Source organism: Falco naumanni, chromosome 12, assembly GCF_017639655.2.
Source record: "Falco naumanni isolate bFalNau1 chromosome 12, bFalNau1.pat, whole genome shotgun sequence".
NCBI lineage: Eukaryota > Metazoa > Chordata > Aves > Falconiformes > Falconidae > Falco > Falco naumanni.
Window position 1 is genome coordinate 33,709,572 of NC_054065.1, and position 22,376 is coordinate 33,731,947.

Here is a 22,376-nt window from a genome sequence, read left to right on the forward strand (position 1 = left end):
GCGGCAGCGCGGGAAGCTGGGCAGGCACCTCCTCCGAGGGGTGCCGGGCACGGCCGGGCCGGGCCCTGCCGCTCCGCCCTGGCGGGGCGGTGCTGTAATACAAGTCCCAGGAGCGGCGGGCGTGGCCGCTGGAGCGGGGCTGTCGGGCCGCCTTCCTGTCGTCAGGTACGGCCCCGGGGCTGAGGAGGGGGCACCCCGGGGCTGAGGAGGGGCCGGCGCGGCTAGAGCCACCCGTAACCCGTCCGTGAGGGCCGGCGCGGGGGCCCAGGCTGCCGCCTCTGCGGTGGCCGTTGGAGGCGTGGGGCGGCCCTGAGGGGCCGGGGGCGCGCAGCCCACCCGCCTCGTCCCGGGGGCTGCCCCGTGCCTCGCCCCGCCGCAGCCGCCGTCTGGGGCGGCTTCAGCGCCTTGACGCCTCCCGCGGCTCGGCCACGCTGCCAGCCCGCGGCGGGGGCTGCCCGCGGGTACCGGCGGCTGCGGGGCCGGCCCAGGGCCAGCGGCGGGTGCTGGGGAGGGCGGTGGCGCGGCTTGTGCGGAGCGAACAGCTGCCGGGGCTGCCCCGCTGCCGGGGGCCGAGGAGCGTGCCCAGGCTTAGGCGCCGCACATGGAGAGGGGGAGTCTGGGGCGCCAGGTGGGGAGAGGGGGGACCGCGGCTCGGTATGTGCGGGATGAAGCCGGGCTTTGGGCAAAAGTCAGCCAGCAGCGGGCAAGATATTGGGGCAGAAACCAGGAAGCAGCGCAGCTGTCCGCAGGGACGACTCGGGGACGCGGTCGGTGCCTCCCGTGTCCAACGCGAGCTTCCGGAGCCGTCTGGGTTAAGCAGCTCAGGGGCTGTTCTAGCACCATCTCGTTTACAGCCGCTGGAATTGCCTTGCGAGTGTCCGAGCTGCTGAATGTGCAAGCTTGCAGTTTCACACTGCCTTAGCCTAAATAGTCAAGGCATCAGATAAATGTCAAGCATGAGTGAAGAAAGCGGCTTGTTCTCATGCTGTCTCTAACAGTAAGTTGGATGTGCTTGAAATAGAACTGCCTGTATTGGACTGCTGTGAGCTGGCTGGGCTATTTTAAGTGTTACTAAACCTTGTGGCTGGCATCTTTTGGGAGACGGGACTGAGGCAGCCACACGGTAGGATTCGCTCCCTGGAGCAGCTTTGCAGGAGCAGTAGCTGGCTCTGCTTGGGGTGCTGCTGTAAGCCTGGGGGTAATGGAGCGAGCCCTTGAAAATCCAGGCCGCTTTCTGCTGGGTTTTTCCCCCTTGCTGTGGGAATTGACTGCAGCAAAGCTAATGCAAGCAGCTTTCAGAAATGGCTCTAGGTTTCTTGCTGTGTGTGTAGAGAAATCAGGCAGCCTGGTGAACTCTCTTTGCGCAAAGAAATGGATCCAAGGATATATATTTTTGTTCTAAGATTATAATCTGCTGTACTTGGAGATGGTCAGTAGCTATCTATCTGAAATGAAATGTTTTCATAGTTAATTGTAGGGACTGAAAATAGAAAGTCTAAAGCAAATAGAACAAACAGCTGAAAAATCTGACCAAAAGCCATGGTTACTTCCCCCCCCTTGTCTTTTCCCCTTACATCTATGACCCTTTGCTCAAGTCACCGCAACAGTTTTGGAAGGTATGCTAGTGAGAAACTATTGAATGATTTTTCTGGTGATCTCAGAAGGTTGTATGTTGTGCTGGTAGACTCTTGTTAGGTGTAAGCTGGGGCTGTTAGGTTGAAGGCTGTTTCAGGCATTCTGTGCATCTTCAGACATCAGCACAGCCAACTATTTGGGAGTGCTGTCTATAGGTGCTGTCTTTGAAGAGCACAGAACTGACTTAAAACCTGGTTGTTCCCTTGCTTAGCAGTGAAATGCTCCGGGTGGATTGCTGCACTCCCTTTTCTGGATGTCGGCGCTGACGGAGAACAAGGGAGGTGTTGAAGGACGTTCATAGCTATTTCTCTGCTTGTGAGTTTCCGCTTGTGGTCAGGTGTCATGCCTGGCTGCAGTGACAGAGCCAGTCTGCGGTCACCCTATGGATGTTGTTGCACCACTTGCTCTGGAAGCACGTACCTGGGTTGGTGGTGCTGTGCACAGTCAGTGGAGGGCTTCGGGAATTTCTGTGGGACCACAGTAGGTTGAGTACTTCTTAATTTTAGCCTCCCAGTGCTTAGTGGCACAGGAACAACTCATTGCTATGCTCATTTAGGTTCCAGCATCAGCAGCATCAGGTACTTCAACAGTAAGTAAAGTGTAACCTGATTTTTAGAAACGTTCTTATTCCTAGCAATTAATGACAAGACCTACTAGGGTTTCAACCCAAATTTCTCTGCGTTCTTTGCGCTTGACTGTAACTCTGGATAGACTGTGCCAGACCAGAGAAATGGGGAGTTGTGAAGATGACATGATTGCTGCTTCTACAAGTGCAAAATGATATTGGAAGATCTGTTAGTTTTTGGAGAGGTGAAGGTGGGGAGCTGACACATGCACCAGTGAGAGCAAGTGCTTGAACAGAAGCACACGTGCCCTTCTGCAAAGGAGACCCCATGTGTATACGTGCGCACACACGGTCAGGATGCTCAGCGCATTGCTTCTCCCAGCTGAGACTGGGGGAAGAGAGGCAGCCGGAGCTTCCTGATCTAAGGTGAGCAAGTGTATGCTGAACTAATAGAGCATGTGGGAGTGCAGTTTCTTTGGTTTTGCTTCATTTAGAAAACCTCTTCTTTTGCTGCGTAAGAAAATTGTACTTGTTTTGATGGAGCTTTTTGGTCTCCCTATAAGTATATGGTCGCAGTTCTTGGGGTCATGATTCCAGCTGGACATGCTGAATCAGTCAAAGGAGATTCCTCAGACCTTCAACCAGCTTCTGCTGTGGGTGCGCATGAACTGCAGAGGCTGCTCTAAGAGAGGTGCAGCTCTGGGGAGGGGAGGGGTGGCTCAGCAGGATGCAGAAAAGGGACACATGCCTAGCTCAGGGTCTGCACAAAGCCCTGTAGAAGGCAGCCCTCCTCTTAACGCTGCTAGCTTTTGGCAGTAGCAGTAGCTTCTGTGATATAAATGGTTCAAGCTTAATTTTTCTGTGGAGTGAAAGCCCTTCCTTTGATCTGTGATGAATGTTAGTGTTGGTAACTGTCCCTTTGGTTTGCGATGCGAAGTGAAAAGGCACCTGTTCTGCCTGAGCTGGCACGTGTACTGCCTCCTGCAGCCAGTGTCCTCCTGGTTCTCTGGTAAAATTTGCCTCAGTCTTTTCAATATTTCTGGTTTATAGCTTAAATCCCTGTTGCTGGTGTCCTAAATGAGAAATCACAGAATGTATTTTGCATAACTCTTAATATTGTACAGTTGGGGAAAATTGTCAGTAAACTGTTTCATATTGATTTTTGCTGTTCCTCTCTCCCCCTAGCTGTGCCCTGTGTGGTCTTTGAAGAAAAAGGCACCCTGCCTAATGTCAGGTGTATTAATGCCTCCTATTAAGAAGTCCTCATAGGAATGTGGTTGGAAAGTGATGTATTTATGTCCTTGTATCATATAAACTATCATTAGAAATCAAAATCTGAAATGGAACTTGGCAGTGTGCATAGTTGTTGGACAGAATTTTTTTTCTCAAAAGATGTGTTCAACTCCTATTTGCAGATAGAGCAGGGAGGGGAACTGCAGGAGGAGAATTGGCGCTGGGACAGCCGACTAGTGTAATGAAACCATTCCAAAAAAGGCAGGAGAGGAGAGAGGCTGGAGCTGGATGCAGAAAGCATGGGGAGGAGTGGGGGATCCTCGGGGGACAGGGCTGTGCAGAGAGGAGAGGGGGGTGGACCTGTGTGGCCGAACTGGGGAGAACAAATGTTTGGCAAAGGCGGGAAGATGTGACAGTTTCAGAGTAGGGTTGTGGCCAGTGGCAGAAGAGAAGATGGAGTCTGGCTGGATGTTTGTATTTCAGTGTGGAGAAGAGCACTCAGGTTTGGAAAACCCTTGCAGCTTGTTAAATCCCGTGTTTTCCTTTAGCTTTTAATACATGATCCTGTAAGGATCACTTCACACTTCTTACTGTTTTCTTTTCATAAAGCCAGTGAGTGTTTCTGCACGCCCTGAGTCTGACAAGTGGCAGCAACAGGCTGCGCTTGCTAAGCTTTGTGTTTGCTCTGAAGCATTATCCTTGTCCTGAGCCAAGGGGAAGCGCAGCCAACTTCAACCCTGCTGCTGCCGCCTCAGGCCTCAGTACAGCCCCCTGCCTCCTAGGGAGGCTGATCTCTGGAAAAACCTTTCCCAGTCCTGGTAGAAAACAAAATTGCGACATAGTTGCTGGAACATCAACGTAGTTTCCTACATTTTAACCAGCTGGGCCTTGAGCTGCAGCCGCTCGCTTGACCAGATTAACTTCTTAGGATGTGCAGCCTTCATTTCCTGTGTTCCTCTGACTAATCTTAATTACGAAACTGTTCAGACAGGGTAGCCAGCTCCTGCTGGAGTGAAAGGACCAGTGTCCTGCTCTGGCAGAGTGTGCTGCTTGGCACATGGCTCCAGTGAGCTCCAAAGGGTGAAGAAGAGTTTTCCAGCCTGTCTGGCAGAAAAGGTAAGCGTCTTGGTATGATTGCCTGCCTGCCGTGCTAGGCTGTGGTGCTCCTCTGCCCCAGGAGGAACCAAGTGGAGAACTTGGAAGTAAGATTCATCCTCTTAATCTTCCAGGTTCGGGCGCAGTCTGGAGTGTGTTGAAAATATTGGCACTGGTGATGAAGTCCAGTTAAGTTCCTGGAGGAGTCTCTTACAGAATCACTTAACCAAGAGGTGGATTTGAGGAAAATATTGGTTAGATTTTTCAGTCATAACTCATGACTGAGGCAGGAAACAGATTTAGATATGTGAAACCTTCAAAACAGCCCGAAATAGCCACTTTGGTGATCTCCATGGAAACTCAGCTGTTCTGTAGCTTTGTGGGGGCCTTATACAAGAGCTGCTGCCTGGCTTAAAAAAAAAATAGTAATTTAAAAACCCAAACCCAAACCTGCTAGATCTGAATTTGGGATGGTCCCAGGCATACCAAATGATGAAGTGTGGCCTGTAGCAGAAGGGGGGCTGTTCCTGGGTCCTTCTGGAGCAGCTCTGCTGGAGAAGAGCTTGATGTGGCTTTCTGGGTTGCTGACTGCAATGTAGGTTACGGTGACTGCTGCAGGAAGAAATGGCTTTGTGGGAGGGACTCCTTGGTCTGCATTCATCTCTTACATGTAAGACTGCAGGATACTCTGTTTGAACTTTGCACGTGCCCTGTGGTTATAACTTTTGGGCACAGAGCATGCTCTGGATACCAGTCTCTATTTTGGGAACACCTTGAAAAAGAAATTGCTCAAATATTGCTGAGGTTTAGGAGCTCTGGAACGAGGCAACTGGTTTCTGGATTCTTTAGAGCTGTCAACAGTATGCATAGCTGGAGCTGTAAGCCTGAGCTCTGCTCCATGCCAGGAACTCCCTGTTGGGAGCATCTCTGACGGTTTTCCTCAGGTGGGGATAAAATGGGAGCGTGCAGGTGGGCCAGATATGGTGGCCCTGTAGTGATCAGACTGCAGATGGGCTGTACGGGTGCCCAGTTGTGAGCGGTGGTTCTGCTTGGCTGAAGGGCCAGGGGAGGCAAATTGGAGCAGAGTAGCATGGCACTGTCCCTTCTTGCTGCTGTCCAGGTACTTCAGAAACTTTAAAAAGGAGGAAAGTTCTTCTTGTGAAAACTCACTACTTTAAAAAAAAAAAAAAAAAAAAAAAGACAGAGAAAATGTGTAGGAATTTTAGTCCTCCTTCTAAGGCATCCACAAATGTTTTTTGCATTCTGCAAGTGCTAAAACTGGGTATGGGGTGGGAGCATGCTGACTGCATCTTCCAAGAAGCTAGAACCAAGTGATAAAAAAAGATAATTTTCTTTAGGCTGACTGAAACACTGATGTCTCTTCTAACAGCTGTTTTTCAGCTAGGGGAAAACTGTTAAAGAATTGAACAGACCTGGTTTTTTGGAAGCACCTGGGCAGGACTGTGCTCCAGATCCTTAGACCCAAAGGAGAACTCTGCAACAAATCAGCTGCAGTGACTTCTCTAAGAGCTGATCTAAGCCATCTGCTTGAAGCATGAAGCATTATCAGTTTCTTGACTGAGATATGATGTTGCAGAATTTTTATAGTTATGCCTGGATTTGCTGCGGGAGATAAAGGCCTTACTCTGATTGCTAGCAAAGACCTTTCTCCCCAGGCTAGGGCGTTTCTTTTCTCTGATGTTTAATTAAGTTGGACCCTAGAGCTCAAATCTGTGAGTCCACATGCTAGTGTTGTAGTCCACCTCCGTATCAGGGAGTCAGTTGCTTTATGTGGGGACGGTTCTTTGGGGATTTTGTTGGGTGGTGGATTTTTAAAATATTTTCCTCTGCTGCTTCTCACAACTGATCAAAGAGCATGCTTTCTTCCCTCTGGCTCTGTTATTTTCACCTTCATAATTGGCTCTCGCTGTGTGTTTTCATTCATGCGGACAAATTGTTCTGGCATGTACATGATGTGTACATGACCAGGGCATGGCTGGTGCACTTGGCTGCCTTTGCCAAAGGTCCTTGGCTTGGGCTGCCTGTACACCCTGAGGTTTTTTTGTATGCAAGGGCATCTCTACTTGCTCTTCAGAGCCTTGCTCAAGTTACAGTACCTGCCTTGTGTCCCCTTCCCAAGGGGAGATTAAAACTGTCTCCAGTTGGGAGCAGATGGGTGAGGGTACACCAATGTGACCTTCGTAGCTGGTGTTCAAGGAAGATAGGGAAGACCTGCAAGACTGATTTTATTATTTTAGCATTCTGTCTCTGTTACAGCCAGGTGACATCGTGGTGGCCCAGGAAGCATGCAGCTGTGGCACTGGAGGCCCTGAAGACTGTTCGGCTTGCAGAGAGGAATGCTACGGTGGGCAGTGCACTTGGAAGGTGGGCCGCGGAGGGTGAACCACGCGGCCGTGGCCGTCGGGCACAAGGTCTATTCCTTTGGCGGATACTGTTCTGGAGAAGACTATGAGACTCTGCGGCAGATTGACGTCCATGTTTTTAATGCAGGTAGATTTGTCCTTGTGCATGAAGGAGTTGCTTGCCTGGCTGGGTTATTACTTTTCTTGCCCACTGCTGCTTAACATGTTCCACTCTGTAACACGCTGTCTGTTATCAGCATATATGGTAGCTTCTCCCCTTGTGCAGTCCTGTATTTTCGAGCCTCAGGGGCAGGGGAGGGGCTGTGGTTCAGCAGAATTTTAGAATAAGGCCTCACTAGAAGTAACCATATAGCCAGTGGTTTCTTTTGTCCTTGTTCTCTGTGAACAGTAACTCAGCTAGGTGCAAAGAAGTGTTTAGCTCGTTCAGGTCCCCCATCCGGTTGGCAGCATGACCATGCTCAGCTGCCCCTCTTATGGAATGGGAAGGGTGGGAGCCAGTGTGCTTGTTTAAGGCTCCAGGTTTAGACTGCTGAGCTGTGTCCCTGGGGGGGCAGCTGACAACCACTGCCAGCATGATGGAGTCAACAGGGGCATATGGCTAGGATAGGGGCCTTCCCATTTTGGCAGCAGCTATCGTGCAGGCTCACAATGTGGCTTAGAACAGCATCCAGAGCTGGAGCTGTTTGCATAGGGTAGCCAGTATCCATCATGAGGCCGAGTTGGAGCAGTGACTGCGCTGCGAAAGGCTGTATTTTTTGATGCAGTGATCTCTTTGAACTGAAGAGGTTACTGAACTGGTCCATGAAGTATTTCCCTGTAATTAAGCAAGTATTTGAAAAACTGCACAGATGCTTGGATGTGTCCAGCTGAACAGAGACAAGAGCAGAGAACCAATGACCACTTTTGCAGACAGGACAGCATGCTGAATGCTCTCCCAACATGCATGTGGCGTGTAGGTAAAACTAGTTTGTCTGCAAGACACAGTGAATTCACTTCTCTAAATTTGACTCTGGAGAAGACTGACTTGTGCAGTAGTGGATATAGCCATTGGCTACACAGGGTTGCCAAGAAGACCCGCTCACAGTGCCCGGGGGAGTGTAGCTCAGGATCTTGTGAACAAAGACATCTCTATCCAAAGAGATTGGGCTCTTACATTCAAGACAGTTGAATGTCATGGCTTGTAAAATGCACTGGTAGAACATTGCTCTTATGCTGGAAGCATACTTACCATGCCCAAAGGAATGCTCTTGCATTGTCTTTCCTTTTTACCACTCCCAAATATTAAAGTGTTATGGTGCTGCAGCTGCCACGTGGGAGGTGACGCTGGCTTCTCAAGCCCTTGCTCAGTTAGCATTGCTGGGTTCCAGTGCTAAAGCCAAGATGCTGGATTTTGAATGATCTTTCAGTCTTCTAAAGAGGAAGACTGTGGTTGAAGTAGGAAACATCCCATCCAGCTTGAATTTAGCATTGGCCGTGCTTCCTCAATGCCCTTCCTGCCTCTGGGGTAGGTGCTCACCTTTTAAGATGCCTGACCCTTTCCCTATGTTAGTATTTCAGGAGAACTGCAGACTATTTTCTTCTATATTTTTGTGTTACCTCCACACTGAAACCAAAACTGAAGGCTGTATGTGTGGTAGAGGGAGGGTGGGTGTCAGGGTGCTGTTATGTAGTGGCCGCGTAACACTTGCTGTGACTTTTGCACTGTCATTAAACCCTGTAATACCTGTTGACTGCTCTGGCTACTGTTGAACCGTGACACACAGGCTGCCAGGAAGGAGAACCTGTAATCACAGGGAGCTCCTACTAGTAACACAAAGCTTGCAGGGAGAACTCGGGGGGGGGGGGGGGGGGGGGGGGGGGGGCTAAAGGAGACAGACAGCTGTCTCATCTAAAGCTTAAAAAACAAACCAAACCCTATTCCTACAAAGCTGCTGCACTGCTTTGCTTAAACTGCACTACTGCAAGTCCAAATGATGCCTTCAGGTGTGCTCCCTTGCACGTTGCTGCAGTGAACTTCTGTGCTGCCTATTCTTCCAGCTTTGAGTCTCTTCAAAAATGTTACTAGCCTGAAGTAGTGTCTGCATTCATTATCACCTCTGCACTTTCTCCTTTCCCTTTTTTTTTGTGTGTCTGTGTGCACTGTACCTTCACTCACAGTCTACGATGAGCCAGAGTGGAAACCTCTTCAGTGTAATTGATGCAGAATAGAACCTGTTTCTGTCCAGAGTCCTCTGGTCCTCTAGTGCTTCCTCTAGTTTTGCCTGTGACAGGGGCTTGGGGAAAACTGTGCTTCCATATTCCTTAACTACCCGCTACTCAGGGTCAGACACAGCTTTGTCTTGCTTACTAGACTGCTTCTGCACCCTGTCATAGCAGGGAAAAGCACCGTGCAGAATGGGTTGTGACCTGTCGGCATGTGTAGTGGGTTTAGCACTTGACTTGATTTGTGCTTTCAGTGTCTCTGCGCTGGATCAAACTGCCTCCAGTGTGGACAAACAGCCGAGACCATGTGAGAGAAGTGCCCTACATGAGGTATGGGCACTCAGCAGTGCTCATAGACGACACTGTCTATATATGGGGCGGTCGCAACGACACTGAGGGAGCCTGCAACGTGCTCTATGCCTTTGATGTCAGTAAGTTCCAGCCTCTCACTCTTCCTTGTCACAATTGCCCTTGATGAGACCTTCTCTCTGCCCCATTGCACTGCTCCCCAACTTGTTTTCCTGTTCCTCAGTCTCTCTACAAGATGACGGTCTGGAGGAAATGGTGCAAATGGGGAATCGGTGTTGCTGGCTGCTTCAGCATGTTCAGAAAGGCAGCAGTGTGGCCAGTGTGTCTGAACACTTGACTCTCTGTAAAAACCTTTGAACAGAGATTACTGAGCTTGACTCATAGTCAAACTGGGTTTAATTTTTCTGTCAGCTTTGTGTGCTCTCTCTGCTAGCAACTACGACTGAAGCATTCACTCTGTGTATGTTTTATTCCTTAACTGTGGCTGAACGGTTGCAGAGAGAAGGGGCTAGAACTCTCGAGGACTGTGGCTCCTTTCCAGGGTGGTCCGTCCTTCTGAAAGCATGAGGGACAGTGAGGAATAAAACACAGATGTTAGGGATAGGATGGCAAAATAAGGGGAGGCATGAGCCAAGTTAGACAAACCTGAACGATAAACTCCTTGAGCCTTTTGGTTGGCTTCTCCGTAGTGCTGCTGGAACACCTGGGGAGAATGGGCACCATCAGGAACTGGATGGACATGGGTGTTAGGAAAGGAAGGGAATACATCTGGATTCTGAAGGCATGTCCATCTAAATGCTGACCAGTAACTGGCTTGCTGAACTTGGAAGGAAACTGCTTGCTCTGGTGCTTCGTCGTGGGTTCCCTTCCTCGCCAGGAAAGTCTCACAGCTTGGAGCTGCTCTCTGGGCACAGGGTTTCCCCCTTCTCCTGACAGATGCAGCTGGGAAGCTACCAGTAAACCTCTGCCTACGCAGAGGCCTTGTAATGGCAGCTGTCTGGTCTCCCTGCCAACTCCAGTGCTTTAGCATTAAGTGAAAATTAACGGAAAGGCCAGACTTCAGTCCTGGTCCGAACCCTCTGCAGCTGTCTGTACGTGCTGTGCCTGTCCCCTGCCAATCCTGGAAAGTGAGGCTGGCAGCCGCAGTCCCATCTGGTGTAAGTTCCACTGTGGGAGTCATATCAGGCTGGATGAAGTCCTGGCTGAGTGCAGTTTTCTCCCCTGGTGTGCAGAGCTTATCACAAGTTGAGGTCTTTTCCATCTCTAATTTGACGCGTGGCGCTTGGGTGAGCTCTTGCTGCTACCATGTGACTGGGCTTGGAAGCAGCCCCATGAAGGAAAGGAACTTGATAGCCACTGCAGCTTTCTCACTAGAGGCTGCACAGGGATTCTGTTGACCTTGCAAGACCCTTCGTGTGATCCCAGCTGGAGCCTAGGTGGGTATCTGTGCCTGCAGGCCAAGTTCAGAGAAGTTATCCTTGTGAAGAATGTTGCTTTGGCTCCGATGTTACCACAACCTGAAATAAGCATGCTTTTGGCAGCTTGCAGCAGTTAGGGAGGGTGGGAGGAATGTCTCCTGCTGCCCTGAGGCTTATCTGTGCCTCTCCAGGCTCTTGGGACAGGTGCCTGTTAGTGCTTGGCAGTGAGCTGCTGGCTTGGCTCCATGTTGCCCTGGCATGGAGAGGAGTTCTGGCTGGATTTAAAGTCCTCCCCTAAATCAAGCCAAGCCCTGGAGTGTGCAGGCTAAGGGGCTGAATCTGGCTCGTGTGGGCTTACAGGGAGCAGTGTGAAGGGGGCCATGAAGGAAGAAGAGTGAGGAAAGCTCCCCTTGAAGAGGGGATGAGAATGTAACAAGAGGAGCAGATAAGGTAGGGAGAGCTGCACTGCAGAGATGGGGATGTGCACAGTGGCTCTGTTGACACAGTGAGCTTATGGTTAAGTGAATTCTGCTGGGATTTGAGAGTTGTCTTTCCTCAGTCAGTTAGTCAGCATCTCCACGGTGTGAGGTCAGTTGAGCCACTTGGCATCACTGCTCCATTGTAATTGAAACTGTAAATGCAGAGTTGATAAGTGACTCACAAGTAGGCTTTGCAAGAGATTAAATAAAAATAACATCGCTCAAGCAGTGGTGTACTACTCACACTTAAAATGTGAGCTGTTTGTCAGGTTGGGCAGAGTCTGTGGCCATGGCTAGGAGCTGAGACCTCTGTCATTGCCCCTCTGGAGGCTCAGGCAGATGGCCTCGCCTGAAGAAGCTTGCAGCCTCTCTGGAGAAGCAGGTGCTGTGTGTAAAAGAGAGAAGGATTTCTGTCTTAGAAATGAAGAACAGTAGTAAAGAGCTATTCCATCCCCACATCTGCTGTATTTTCTTAGTGTTGCCTTCTGTTTTGTTTCAGACACACACAAGTGGTTCACGCCGAAAGTGTCTGGAATGGTCCCAGGAGCAAGAGATGGGCACTCAGCCTGTGTCCTGGCAAAGAGCATGTTTATCTTTGGAGGCTATGAACAGCTGGTGAGTAGTCTCTGTAACTGTTCTTTGGAGATCCCTTGGGAAAGAGGGTGTTCCTACCCAGGACGCTGGTATAGGCAGGATACAGGGTCATATTTGTATCCATAGTTGCTTTCATTTTATAACTCTGCAAAGTTATGGCATTTATTACCCAGGTTATGCTAATTGTTTTGTGGAGAAGATGGTTGGGAAAGTACGCCTAAACAGAAGGTGGATTACTATTTTTTTTCTTTCCCAAAACATATAAATTTGTGGAGGTAAAAATAGAAATATTTTTATATATACTTTTTTTCCTGGCTCATTTCTCTGCCAAATTTAGAGAGATAAATACATAAATTTTTTAATAAATGTATATTGATCTACATTTATTTTCATTTGTCTGAGAAATGAGCCAGAAAAATCGCCTTCCAACATCTGCAGTGTGGCTGTGTGTTTTTTTCATAATCTGATGCATGTTCCCTGTATTCTGTGCCTGCTCTCACATCTTGCTGATCCCCTCCAGCAAATACTTGCTTGCCCTCCTATTAAGAATGTCTTCAGCCAAAGGTCATCCTGCACTAGCTGTCAGTGTGCCTACTGCTCCTTTGAGCAAATCCTTATGCTCTGATCTTAAGAAGTGGGTAAATACCATTTCAGCCAGTCACCAGACTCCAGAAAAACTGTGCAAAGTCACATCTGTTTATTTGGAATGAAGCTAAGGCTCTGTTACGGAAGTCTCTGGTTATTCCCTCTCTTCTGAGGACAAGAGTATGCCAAATCCATGATCGTGATTATGGCTTGTTCAAATGTGGCTTGTTTTTAACTAAGACCAAACAAGCCTGTAGCTGTCTTGCTGCCGTCTCCCCAGCCTGGAGGAGCAGGGATCTGTGCTGTTCCTGTGAACGCAGGCTTTTCCAGGCAGCTAGCTGCAGATGAGTTTTGTGGGATCCTCAGAACCCAGAGTGTATTTGCTGCTGGAAGCTTAGCTTCCTGGAAGTAATTTTAGCTTCTGCCTCTCATCAGATGGCCTTAGCAAGGACAGTCTGTCTCGTTAGTGCCCCTTTCTTCTGTCACTGCATGGAGTAGAAGCAGGTTTCTGCTGTGAATGTACATACTGTGTGCAGGACAGCCTTGAGGGGAGGAGCTGAGCACCAACCAAATGGGAAAGCTGCAGGCAGAGACAAGACACCTTTGAGGAGAAATGGATTTTGCCTCCCTCTTGTAAAGTGATAAGTGCGCTGCCTACCCTGACGTTTTGGAGCAAGCACCGTGTCTCTTGGGAATTGCTGACTCAAAGGAGAGTAGGTCTGTAGGACAGCGTCCTTTCTGGGGTTGGATGTGACCAGGCTTCTCAGTCCCTTTGTGACCAAACTGCCCTGCTGTCTTCCAGGCTGACTGCTTTTCAAACGATATCCATAAATTGGACACCACAAACATGATGTGGACCTTAATCTCTGCCAAGGTCAGTGTTTGCTTTTCCCTCTGGTTTGTGGAGAAAGTCTTGTATCTGCTATTCTCTGCTGCCTACACTTGTCTCACAGCTCCTCTCCTGTCTGGTGTGGCTGAGATCTGCAGGAGGGGAAGCTCTCCAGGAGAAAACAGCCACCCCAGCTTCCCCATCAAGATGTGTCGTCTCCCTGGGTAACCTGCATTCTTTCTCCTGTTTGGTTTTACTCTGTCCCTGCAGGGTACACCAGCTCGCTGGAGAGACTTCCACTCCGCTACCATCATTGGAACAAAGATGTACGTATTTGGTGGCAGAGCTGATCGTTTTGGGCCATTTCACTCCAACAATGAGATCTACTGTAACCGCATTAAGGTGTTTGATACAGAAACAAACTCCTGGCTGGACTCCCCTCCAACTCCAGTGCTCCCTGAAGGCCGGCGGAGCCATTCAGCATGTGAGTGTGGGTCTGCTGAGAGAGGAGGACAGTGGAAGGAAAATCCTGGCTGCCTCCGAAGGGGTGTCTGCTCTGCTTGGTGGAGATGTGTGTTAGCAAGGGGTATGCAGAGCCTGGCTTCTGTGGAAAGCCACTGCCCGCTGCAAAGCCTTGCATGTAACCCTGCACATGAAGGTGATATAAGCAAAGGTGGATAACCAGCACAGCTTTGCTTTGTGTTTGATGTTGGGACAGGGACCTGGGCTCTGCCTCGGGTGGCACACTGATGTCTATGTTTACTCCCCACAGTCAGCTACAATGGGGAGCTGTATGTATTTGGTGGCTACAACGCACGCCTGAACAGACACTTCCACGACCTCTGGAAATTCAATCCAGGTATTTATGCTTTTCACTTTTTGCAGTGATAGTGCTCAAGGCTCTCAAGTGTGTGAGTGCTCAGGTGAGCATGTTCTCCAAGGACTAGGAGCCTGCTTGAGGGTAAATGGCTCTTCTGATAGCATTGACAGGCACTTGCTGCTGTGCTTGGGGATCGCTGTTCCTCCTCAGACTGTCTCCAAATCTCAATTAGAAGGTGGAAAAGCAAGTACTGCTGAAAGACACAGCTAATCAAATGGGCAGTTGGCAAAACTTTGTCTTGTTCTTAAATATGCAAAAGTGTTGGCAGCAAAGAAGATGTGGGAAAGCAACGGGATTAGGGGAGCCAGAGGGTGTAGCTGGGGAAACCACTCAACTTGAGCTGTAGGATCACCATACCACACTCTCTTGGCACCAGATCAAACTGTGCAGCAGAAGAGGTGGTTGTTCAGCAGGTACCCTGAATATCAGTCAACTGTGAGCTGGTTTGGTGTCCTCGGGCACTTTTTGCTGTCCATTAGACTGATTTTTGTTTACTAATTGCTTTGCATAGTAAAGTTACCTGAGAGCAGCTGACTTGCTGCTCCCCCAGCTGATCTGTGAGCTAGTGTGAGAGGTCCCGAAGCTTTCAGTGCTGTGCATTAGCGATTAATCACCCCCCCAGCACCTCAGCCACAGAGAGCAGCAAGGACAAAGGCTGCTGCGGTCTTCTCCACCTGGTTCCATTCCGCGCGCTCCCACAACCAGGCTGTCCCAGCAGTCTCCACTCTGCAAAGGTGCTCTGCATTCACAGTGGCTGCCAGCAGATGGAGGTGGCTCCCAGCTCTCCTTCCACGTCTGGACCGCAGCAGGGTGCTGGGGGGAGGAGGCTGCATGCTGCTGGAGCTCGGCCCTTTGCAGCTCCCTGTCATGTCCAGCTTGCTGCCAGGGCATCCCAAGGTGCTGACGCTCAAGCTTTGCAAGCGAAAGGCCTCGATATGCAACTCCCGTCTCAGCAGGCAGAGCTCCAGGGCTGTGCCTAGTATCTAAGTGACACTTCAGTAACAACCTCATAGAAGGGTCAACAGGGAGGGTGGGTTCTGGCTTTAAATCCATAACCTGCTTATATCTGGGTCTTGTCCAGGCTCCTGTGACAAGCTGGTGCACTCTTTCCCACCCTTTAGTTTCTCTTTCTTGGAGGAAGATTGAGCCCAAGGGGAAAGGCCCATGTCCTCGACGCCGGCAGTGCTGCTGCAGAGTGGGGGACAAAATCATTCTCTTTGGAGGCACCAGGTGAGTTGCGTGGTGTGGCTCTGTGAGAGGGTTTGCCATTCCCTTCAGCACAGTGTCCCTCCACTCTCTGCCCCTTGCTGTAGTCAGATGCACTTCAGAGGTTCATGGCAACTGTCTGCCTACCTTACAAGTGTAAGAAATCATGTGGATCAGGGCTCCTCTAGGAAAAGGCCAAGGGAGGGTTTGAAGATATCATGTAAGCTCATAAAGTGCCTGTTGACAAGCCCTCTTGTGCAAGAGGAGGCAGAAATGTAACAGGAGGGGCTGGGCAGTAGTCAAGCTTTCTGTGAAAGAGGTAGTGGGAAGTGGGGAGGAGATCCTGCCTTCAGAAGGACAAGTATCCCAGTCTGCTGTGCTATAGCAGACCTTGGGCTGAGTTATCCTCCCCTACATGCTGCCCCGCTTCTCCCACCGGAGTTTTTCTTTCGTGGGGAAGTGTAGTGTCTGTCAAGCTGCAGTGGGATGTCAGGTCAGCTGGGAACTGTTTGAGGAGCCCATACACACAACAAGGCAATGTTCTCTTCTGTGCCAGTGTTCCTTAGCAAAGTTTCCATTCACAAAAGGGACCTGGTGTTAAGGATTTAGCTGTCAAACACTGGAGGTGATACTGTCAGGGTGTAAGGTGGCTGGATGTGGCCAAGAGCCTTAACAGCTGCTGAAAGAAAGGAAGTGGCCCATCACCAGGGCATGCTCTGTGCCGTCTGGAATGACAAATCGCAGCTCTGGAGCACAGGCCTATTTGCCATCTACCTTGCAGAGACATCTGAAGTACTTTCAGCCCTCCACATGGTTTGGAAAGCTTTGGGGTTTTCTCTGGGACCCTGGGAGTGGCTTTTTGGGAATACTTCTGAAGACAGATTGGGGCAGAGAGCAAGGCAGGGCAGGTTCTGCTGATGGACTCACTGTACCAGTGTGTGATGAAATGAAGGGCCTTCAAGCCCCAGGATTGGGGGGGGGGGGTGTGCTTAGCTGTAGGAGCTTGTGTGAGGGAGTGCTTAGTGCAGGGGAGGTAGGCAGAGGTGCTGAGCTTCTCCAGTCTTCTCAACAGTACTGGCTGCTGTTCTGGATGGTAGAAGACTCTGGAGGGCATGATGGCACTTCCAGATTCTCTCTGATGCTTCGGTGTGGATTTATGTTACAGCGGCAGCTGAACCCTGATGTTAAACCTAGGTGCTCCTAGGAAATGCCAGCAGACCACAACAAATACTGACACCAGCTTTTTGGAGTTTGATCTTCCTCTGCCGGGCAATGCCTGATCCTCTGCACAGAACAACTTCAGTATTCAGCTTGTTCCTTAGTCCAGGCTCAACCCCAATGCAGGCCAGTTCATGGGCACCAGTGTGGGATAGGAAGAGCTGCTGGCAGCCAGGAATGCAGCCTGCTTGGACTGCCAGGAGGGTCTTGCAGGCTGGGGAAGGGGGAGATGGGGGTGAGGACTGGGTTTGCTTCCTGTAACAGTTATCAGGTGTATTCTGGAGCTGCCTGGCGAGATAAGAAATTTTCCAGGAAGTCGTTGTAATGGAGAACTCCCTGTGGTCTGCCTCCTGACCTGTGCTCCCCTGCCCAGGAAGGGGGAGGAGGCGCTCACAAGGCGGGGATCCGGCAGGGCTGCTTGGAGGATGAGCTGGCCGGCTCAGCTTTCCAGGCAGCATCAACTGGGGACAGGCAGGCAAAACTCCTTTGTGTCCTGCCTTCCCTGACAGGATTCATATACATTGTAGACTGTTTACTGCTGCAGGGTGCCTGCTCCTATGGCATCCAAATTCTTATTTTGTAGTCCTGCCCAGAGCCTGGTCTTTTTGCCCCAGCTGTGGTCTCTCACTGTGACCAGGAGCAATCCTGTCACTTGTGTCCCATTTAAGTGACCAGGAAGTCCTGCAGCCCTAAGCTCAGTGTTCCTGTTAGCTGTGTCACAGCTGGGGCCTTGGTCTGGTCTCCCCAGCATGCAGAGACCACCCACAAGGGAGAACGAGGGGGAGAGGGAATGCTATAAAACAGAGTTTAGCTGAACAGATGCTAATACAGGTTTGGCTCGAGGCTGTGTCTTCCCTGACAACACGCAGGAACGCCTGGCTCTGGTGAGGGAGTGGGGCGCTCTCTGGGCCCTTGGTGCAGGGCCCAAGGCCCTTTGCCAGTGTGCCCATTTGCTCCGTGGCTGGAACAAGCAGTTTTGCTGGGCTCTCACTGGCAAAGGGGTGCCCTACAGCCCACTGTCTGGGAGCTGCAGCTCTCCTGGTCTTGAACTCCAGGCTTTCCCTAAGTGCTTGCAGTTTGGTGATTAAAACCACAGACGCTGTGCCTGCTGGCTTTCCTTTGAAAGATAAGGGATGGTCTGGGGTTTCCTGTGACATGGATGTAAGATTAGATTGTGGCATGGTAAATGCATGGGGTGGAATTAAAGGGGCTCTTGCCTGTATCCAGGCAGATGGGAACCATCAGCAATAGCATTTCTCTGCCAGCAGTGAGCTGTGCCCTGCGGTTTGTGCTGGGGTTATGGGAACCCGGGGGTGGGGGGCAGGTACTGTCTCATGTTGCGTGAGATGTGAAGCTTAGCGGGTCATAGGTGGGGAAGCAAGTGACACTGGGCTGAGAAGTCACTGCATAAGGTCTCAGCTAAGCAGTGAGGACACGCTAAATTGCCTTGTCACAAACCGAAGTGGGACTTAAAACACCTTTTCTTTCTTTCAAATTCTTCAAATGACCGTTAGCCATGGGAGTGCTTTCCCCCAGTCCAGGCACTAGCATCCCAGCACAGCCTGGTCTGTCTGTGCTGGGGGATGCAGTGACCACTCCCTCAGGTGCTTTGCCTGTTCCATCAAGACTGCAGAGGAAGGAAACCATAGGTGAGGCTGCCTGTTCCCTAGACACATCTGAAGTCGTAGCTCTTCACTAGCATTTCAGGACCAACATCAGATGGGAGTATTGGCAAAATGAGATTAGGTTAAAACAGCTGCTGCACTGATCTGTGCCTGACACATGCTCAGTTACAGTCTTCTGAGATGCCATCCCCAGATGGCAACAGAACCTAAAACTAGTCCAGCTTCTGGCCTAGGCAGATGCAAGCTAGTAAAATAGGGTGTTTTCCTGGCTGCATGTTGCTAACCTGTGGGCTTTTGCTGGAAAGGTTGTGCTAATGCAGGAGGTACATATGGCTGTTGTGGACAAAGAGGAAAAGAGCTGCCGTTAAGCCAGGTGAAGACCTCAGCATCTCCTCCAGGTGCTTATTCTCTGCTGCTGCCTTTGCTGCTCTGTATAAAAAGCTGAACTTCTGCAAAGCACTTTCCACATTTCCTCAAAGAAAGCAGCTTGGCTTATCATAGTCTGGTCCACCGCAGTGCTGGGGTGGTGTGATATGGTGCGCGCTGCCTCTGTCCCTGGCATCATCAGTGTTCCAAGAGCTTGCTGACGGAAGTATCTAGCTCACGTGTTTCCATGACATGACTCATGAGTAACATATGGCTTGTGGCAGTCTACAGATATTTCATGCAGCCCTGGGAAGCTAGAGCTGGGGTGGGCAGGGAGAGCGCAGAAGTGTTGCCTGTTAGCATATGGCTTCTTTTGTTGCTTCTCCAGGTTGCAGAAAACTTGGCCACTAGCTACTTGCTGAGTCTGCCACCATCTCTGGAGGTGGGTCATGGTTCCCATGATCTGTGGCCCCGCAGCACAACTAGAAAGCCTTGCAAAAAGTCCTCTTGGGTCTCCAGCTTATCTCCCCTGCCTCACTGGGGACACCAGCACAGCTTTTTGGACTTTGTACTGTGCCATTGTGTGATGTCTGATTCTTCCTAGATCACTTGCCTGTCCCATGTCATGTTCTTCCAAATCCTCTGACTTCCCATTGCATGCCTCCCCTTGGCCATGAGGTGAAGCTGGCCTGAGGTCTATAAAAAGACATGGTGTGGGCTGTGGCCTGCTGCCCCAGGCGGAGTTTTGGGCCAGGTAGGGATGGGCTGAGCCCTGCCTGCCCAGGCAGTTTGATCTGTGTGTGTTTCCTAACGTGTTACTAGGGCAGCCTTCCATGATGCGGCATTGCTGTGAAGCTGGTTAGTCGCAACAGTGCGGGTTTCTCTGGGTGATGCCAGCCTGTCTGTCCCTGCCTGCTGTGGAGCAGCCCATGGGGCCTGTTGTACACACAAGAGCAGGACAGATGCTTGTGCAAACACACCTGCCTGACTTCAGGAGCTGCTGTAACAGCCCTTCTGCAGCCTGCTCAGTCATCCTCAGCCTTGCCCCGGGGCTCAGCTTTGCCTCTCTGAATGTAGCTCTTTGGAGGGCTGGATCCACTGAAATTGCTGAGCATGCAGAGCCCTGAAGCAAGCCTCAGCTGTGGAGGCAGCTATTTGCCAGCACCATCCTCCTGTCCTGAGGGTGGGTGCCACGGCTCTGGGGGAGGTTGCAGGGTTGCCCAGTTGTTGGAGAGCCATTTGGGAGGTACCTGGGGAGGGAGGAGTATGAAACCAGACAGAGGTTGGTCAATGTACAAGTGGGTAAAAGGGATGTTCCCAGCAGAGTGTACCCTGTGTTTGGCAGTGCAGCAATGTAAGAGAGATAGATGATGTGGCGGGGAGGCTTGCAGTTGGAGCCACTGTGGTTGGGCATGAGGAGGCAGCAGCCTCCCCCATTCCGTGCCGTGGCTTGTGGAGGAGATGGTGTGTGGTTCTGCCCACTGGCTCTGTGTGGCTCTGCCTGCTCTGCAGGGAGCTGGGACAGTGATGACTTTGGGTTCTGCTGGGGGAAGCAGAGGGATCAGAGGGCCCCTGCATGGGGCAGGCAGGCCAGAAACAATCTTGGACTTGCTCAGCCCTTGGGGAGCCCAAGGGACTGCAACTGGTGCACAGCATTTTGGCACCAACTGACACACTTTGTTGGCTTCTGCAGCCCGTCTCCAGAGGAGGGAATGGGTGATGAATTCGACCTGATGGATCACTCTGATCTCTACATCCTCGACTTCAGTACGTGAGCACTCCCTGCCCAGCTTGTGCCTCTCACCACAAGGTGCCCTGTGAGCAGGCCATGCTGTGAAGCACCATATCATGTCCTGCACGGCTCCAGGTGCTGGCCTCTCAGAGCCTGGCAGCTGCCTCTGACTGGTGTATGTGGCTTAAGGCAGACCAGCCAGACATACAGCTGTGCTTGCAGGCTGAGCTGGGCTTATGGCTCTTCATGCGCTCCTTCACACGTACTTCTTGTGGGAGCACAGAAAACTGCTCCAGCCTCGTCCCACAGAGGGATGGTCAGGCTGCTCTGCCCTGTTTCCTGTGGCACTGATTGCATGATGCCTGGACCCCCCTCTCAGTGTCCAGATGAGGACTGCTGTGGCTAATTGCCCTCTTTCCACAGGCCCCAGTCTAAAGACACTGTGTAAGCTAGCGGTGATTCAGTACAGCCTGGACCAGTCCTGCCTTCCCCATGACATCAGGTACTGCGTGCCTTGCTGGGAGGTCACCCCATGGGTGCTCCCTGTCCTTGGGGTGCTCCAGCTCTGGCTGAGGGCTACCTGGGGCCCCCCTCAGCCCTGTGTGGCTTTGGGGCAGGCTGGGCTGGAGACCACAGCTGCAGCAGATGCGCGGTGGAGCTGCTGCAGCCCTGGGCACTGTGTGTGTGCTTTCTCTCAGTCTATCCCATTGGTGTGTTACAGATGGGAGCTCTCGGCCATGACAACAAACAGCACCATCAGCCGCCCCATTGTCTCCTCCCAGGGCTGACACCGGTTCATCCCTCTGCCACCCTGCCCTCACCCCTCCACACACCGACGTCTTGCTCCACTGCCTGCATGAGTTTTTAGCCCTTTCAAGCAAGGAACATGTGAGCTCGGTTTGTCTCGCCCTAGCTTGGCCTCCCTCTGCCCTTGTCACGCTTTGGGCAGCATGAGCGTGCAGGCAGAGCTGGCCACTGGGCAAGAAATCGGCTTGCCCCAGCAGCACAACTGTGAGCCCTGCTCCTTGCTGATGGCTCCAGCATCTCCTGCTTTCCTTCCCCTTGTCTGTGGAGCTGCAGCTGTGCTGGACTAATCCCTGGACTCTCCAAGGGCCTGAATCAACTCCTACCACCAGCCATGGCCCTGGGGTTGGCCTCAGGCTGTGAACTGTTCCCATGTGGCCTCAAGGGAGCAGGGACCTCGCCTGCACCCACCAGCGCTGAGCAGCTTCCTGGCACCGAATGGCAGGTCCCAGCCCCAAGCTGAGCCAGATGTGGGGGCCTGGGCCCAGCTGGACTCTCTGCCCAGCTCCCGTTGTAAACAGCAACTGGGGGGAGTTTTATAAATGGTGAGGCGGATGTGATTTGTGCTGCTCTGTGTGTCCTAGCAGGTGAACTTGGAGGAGAGAAAGGTGGGAGGGGAGAGACTGAACCACAGTGCTCTTCCCCCACAGCAGCAGGCCACCAGTGGCTTGTGGCAGCTGTGGGCTGTGGCTGGTGTGAGCCACAGCCCTGACTGGGGTGGGAGAAGGGGAGCTGGGCCCCTCTGTGCCTTGCTGTGCCTGCCTCCTGCCCAGGGCTGTGCTGCCCTGCGAGAGGCTGGGGGGAAGGTGGTGCATGTGTCCGGGGCTATGCTGCCTTGAGAAGGTGAGTGCCCCACAGCTCTGGGCCCCAGGGAGGGAGGCAGAGGGGATGTCTGGGGCAGCCTTCCCAGGCAGCACAGAGGGCTGTGCCCAAGCCCCTTCCTATGGAGGTGAGGAGTATGATGTGAAGAGGAGCTTTGGTGACAACTGTAGTGGAGCAAACACGGGTGAAGCCAGGGAAGCACTTGGGTTGTTCCCTGGGATGTAAATCACGGCAGCCAAGAGGTAGTGGTGGCTGCCTGCTGGGAACAGGTAGCAGAGGGCCCAGGCCGTGTCTGCTGGCATGTTATGCAGGAGTGTTGATCTGCTCTGCAGAGGGGTCTGGCCAGGCTGGGCTGAGGCCACTGTATGAGGTTCAGCCCAGCTCAGTGCCGGGTC

General features: G+C 51.6%; 1 protein-coding gene across 7 annotated transcripts; it reads left to right on the forward strand.

The window, feature by feature from the left end:
* Positions 1-50: 50 nt before the first annotated feature.
* KLHDC3 (kelch domain containing 3) lies at positions 51-21,714 on the forward strand. 7 transcript variants are annotated; one of them, XM_040612180.1, is made up of 12 exons: positions 4,421-4,549; positions 4,663-4,761; positions 6,806-7,039; positions 9,369-9,545; positions 11,820-11,935; positions 13,302-13,373; positions 13,599-13,812; positions 14,101-14,187; positions 15,330-15,438; positions 20,317-20,390; positions 20,779-20,857; positions 21,077-21,714. In XM_040612180.1, exons 3-12 carry the CDS (start codon positions 6,886-6,888, stop codon positions 21,141-21,143), a joined length of 1,149 nt encoding a protein of 382 aa, XP_040468114.1. In that variant the 5' UTR covers positions 4,421-4,549; positions 4,663-4,761; positions 6,806-6,885; the 3' UTR covers positions 21,144-21,714. The 7 variants fall into 7 exon arrangements, with proteins under 7 accessions (XP_040468113.1, XP_040468121.1, XP_040468120.1 ...); XM_040612179.1 differs by lacking the exons at positions 4,421-4,549; positions 4,663-4,761 and adding an exon at positions 51-165; XM_040612186.1 differs by lacking the exons at positions 4,421-4,549; positions 4,663-4,761 and adding an exon at positions 604-628.
* The last annotated feature ends 662 nt before the right edge of the window (positions 21,715-22,376 follow it).

Bases quoted from the DNA above. Each gene is read 5' to 3' on its own strand.
- KLHDC3 (XM_040612179.1), top strand. From the start codon at position 6,886: ATGCTACGGTGGGCAGTGCACTTGGAAGGTGGGCCGCGGAGGGTGAAC. The intron at 7,040-9,368 runs GTAGATTTGTCC...TTGTGCTTTCAG, and splicing joins CGTCCATGTTTTTAATGCAG to TGTCTCTGCGCTGGATCAAA. The intron at 15,439-20,316 runs GTGAGTTGCGTG...TGGCTTCTGCAG, and splicing joins ATTCTCTTTGGAGGCACCAG to CCCGTCTCCAGAGGAGGGAA.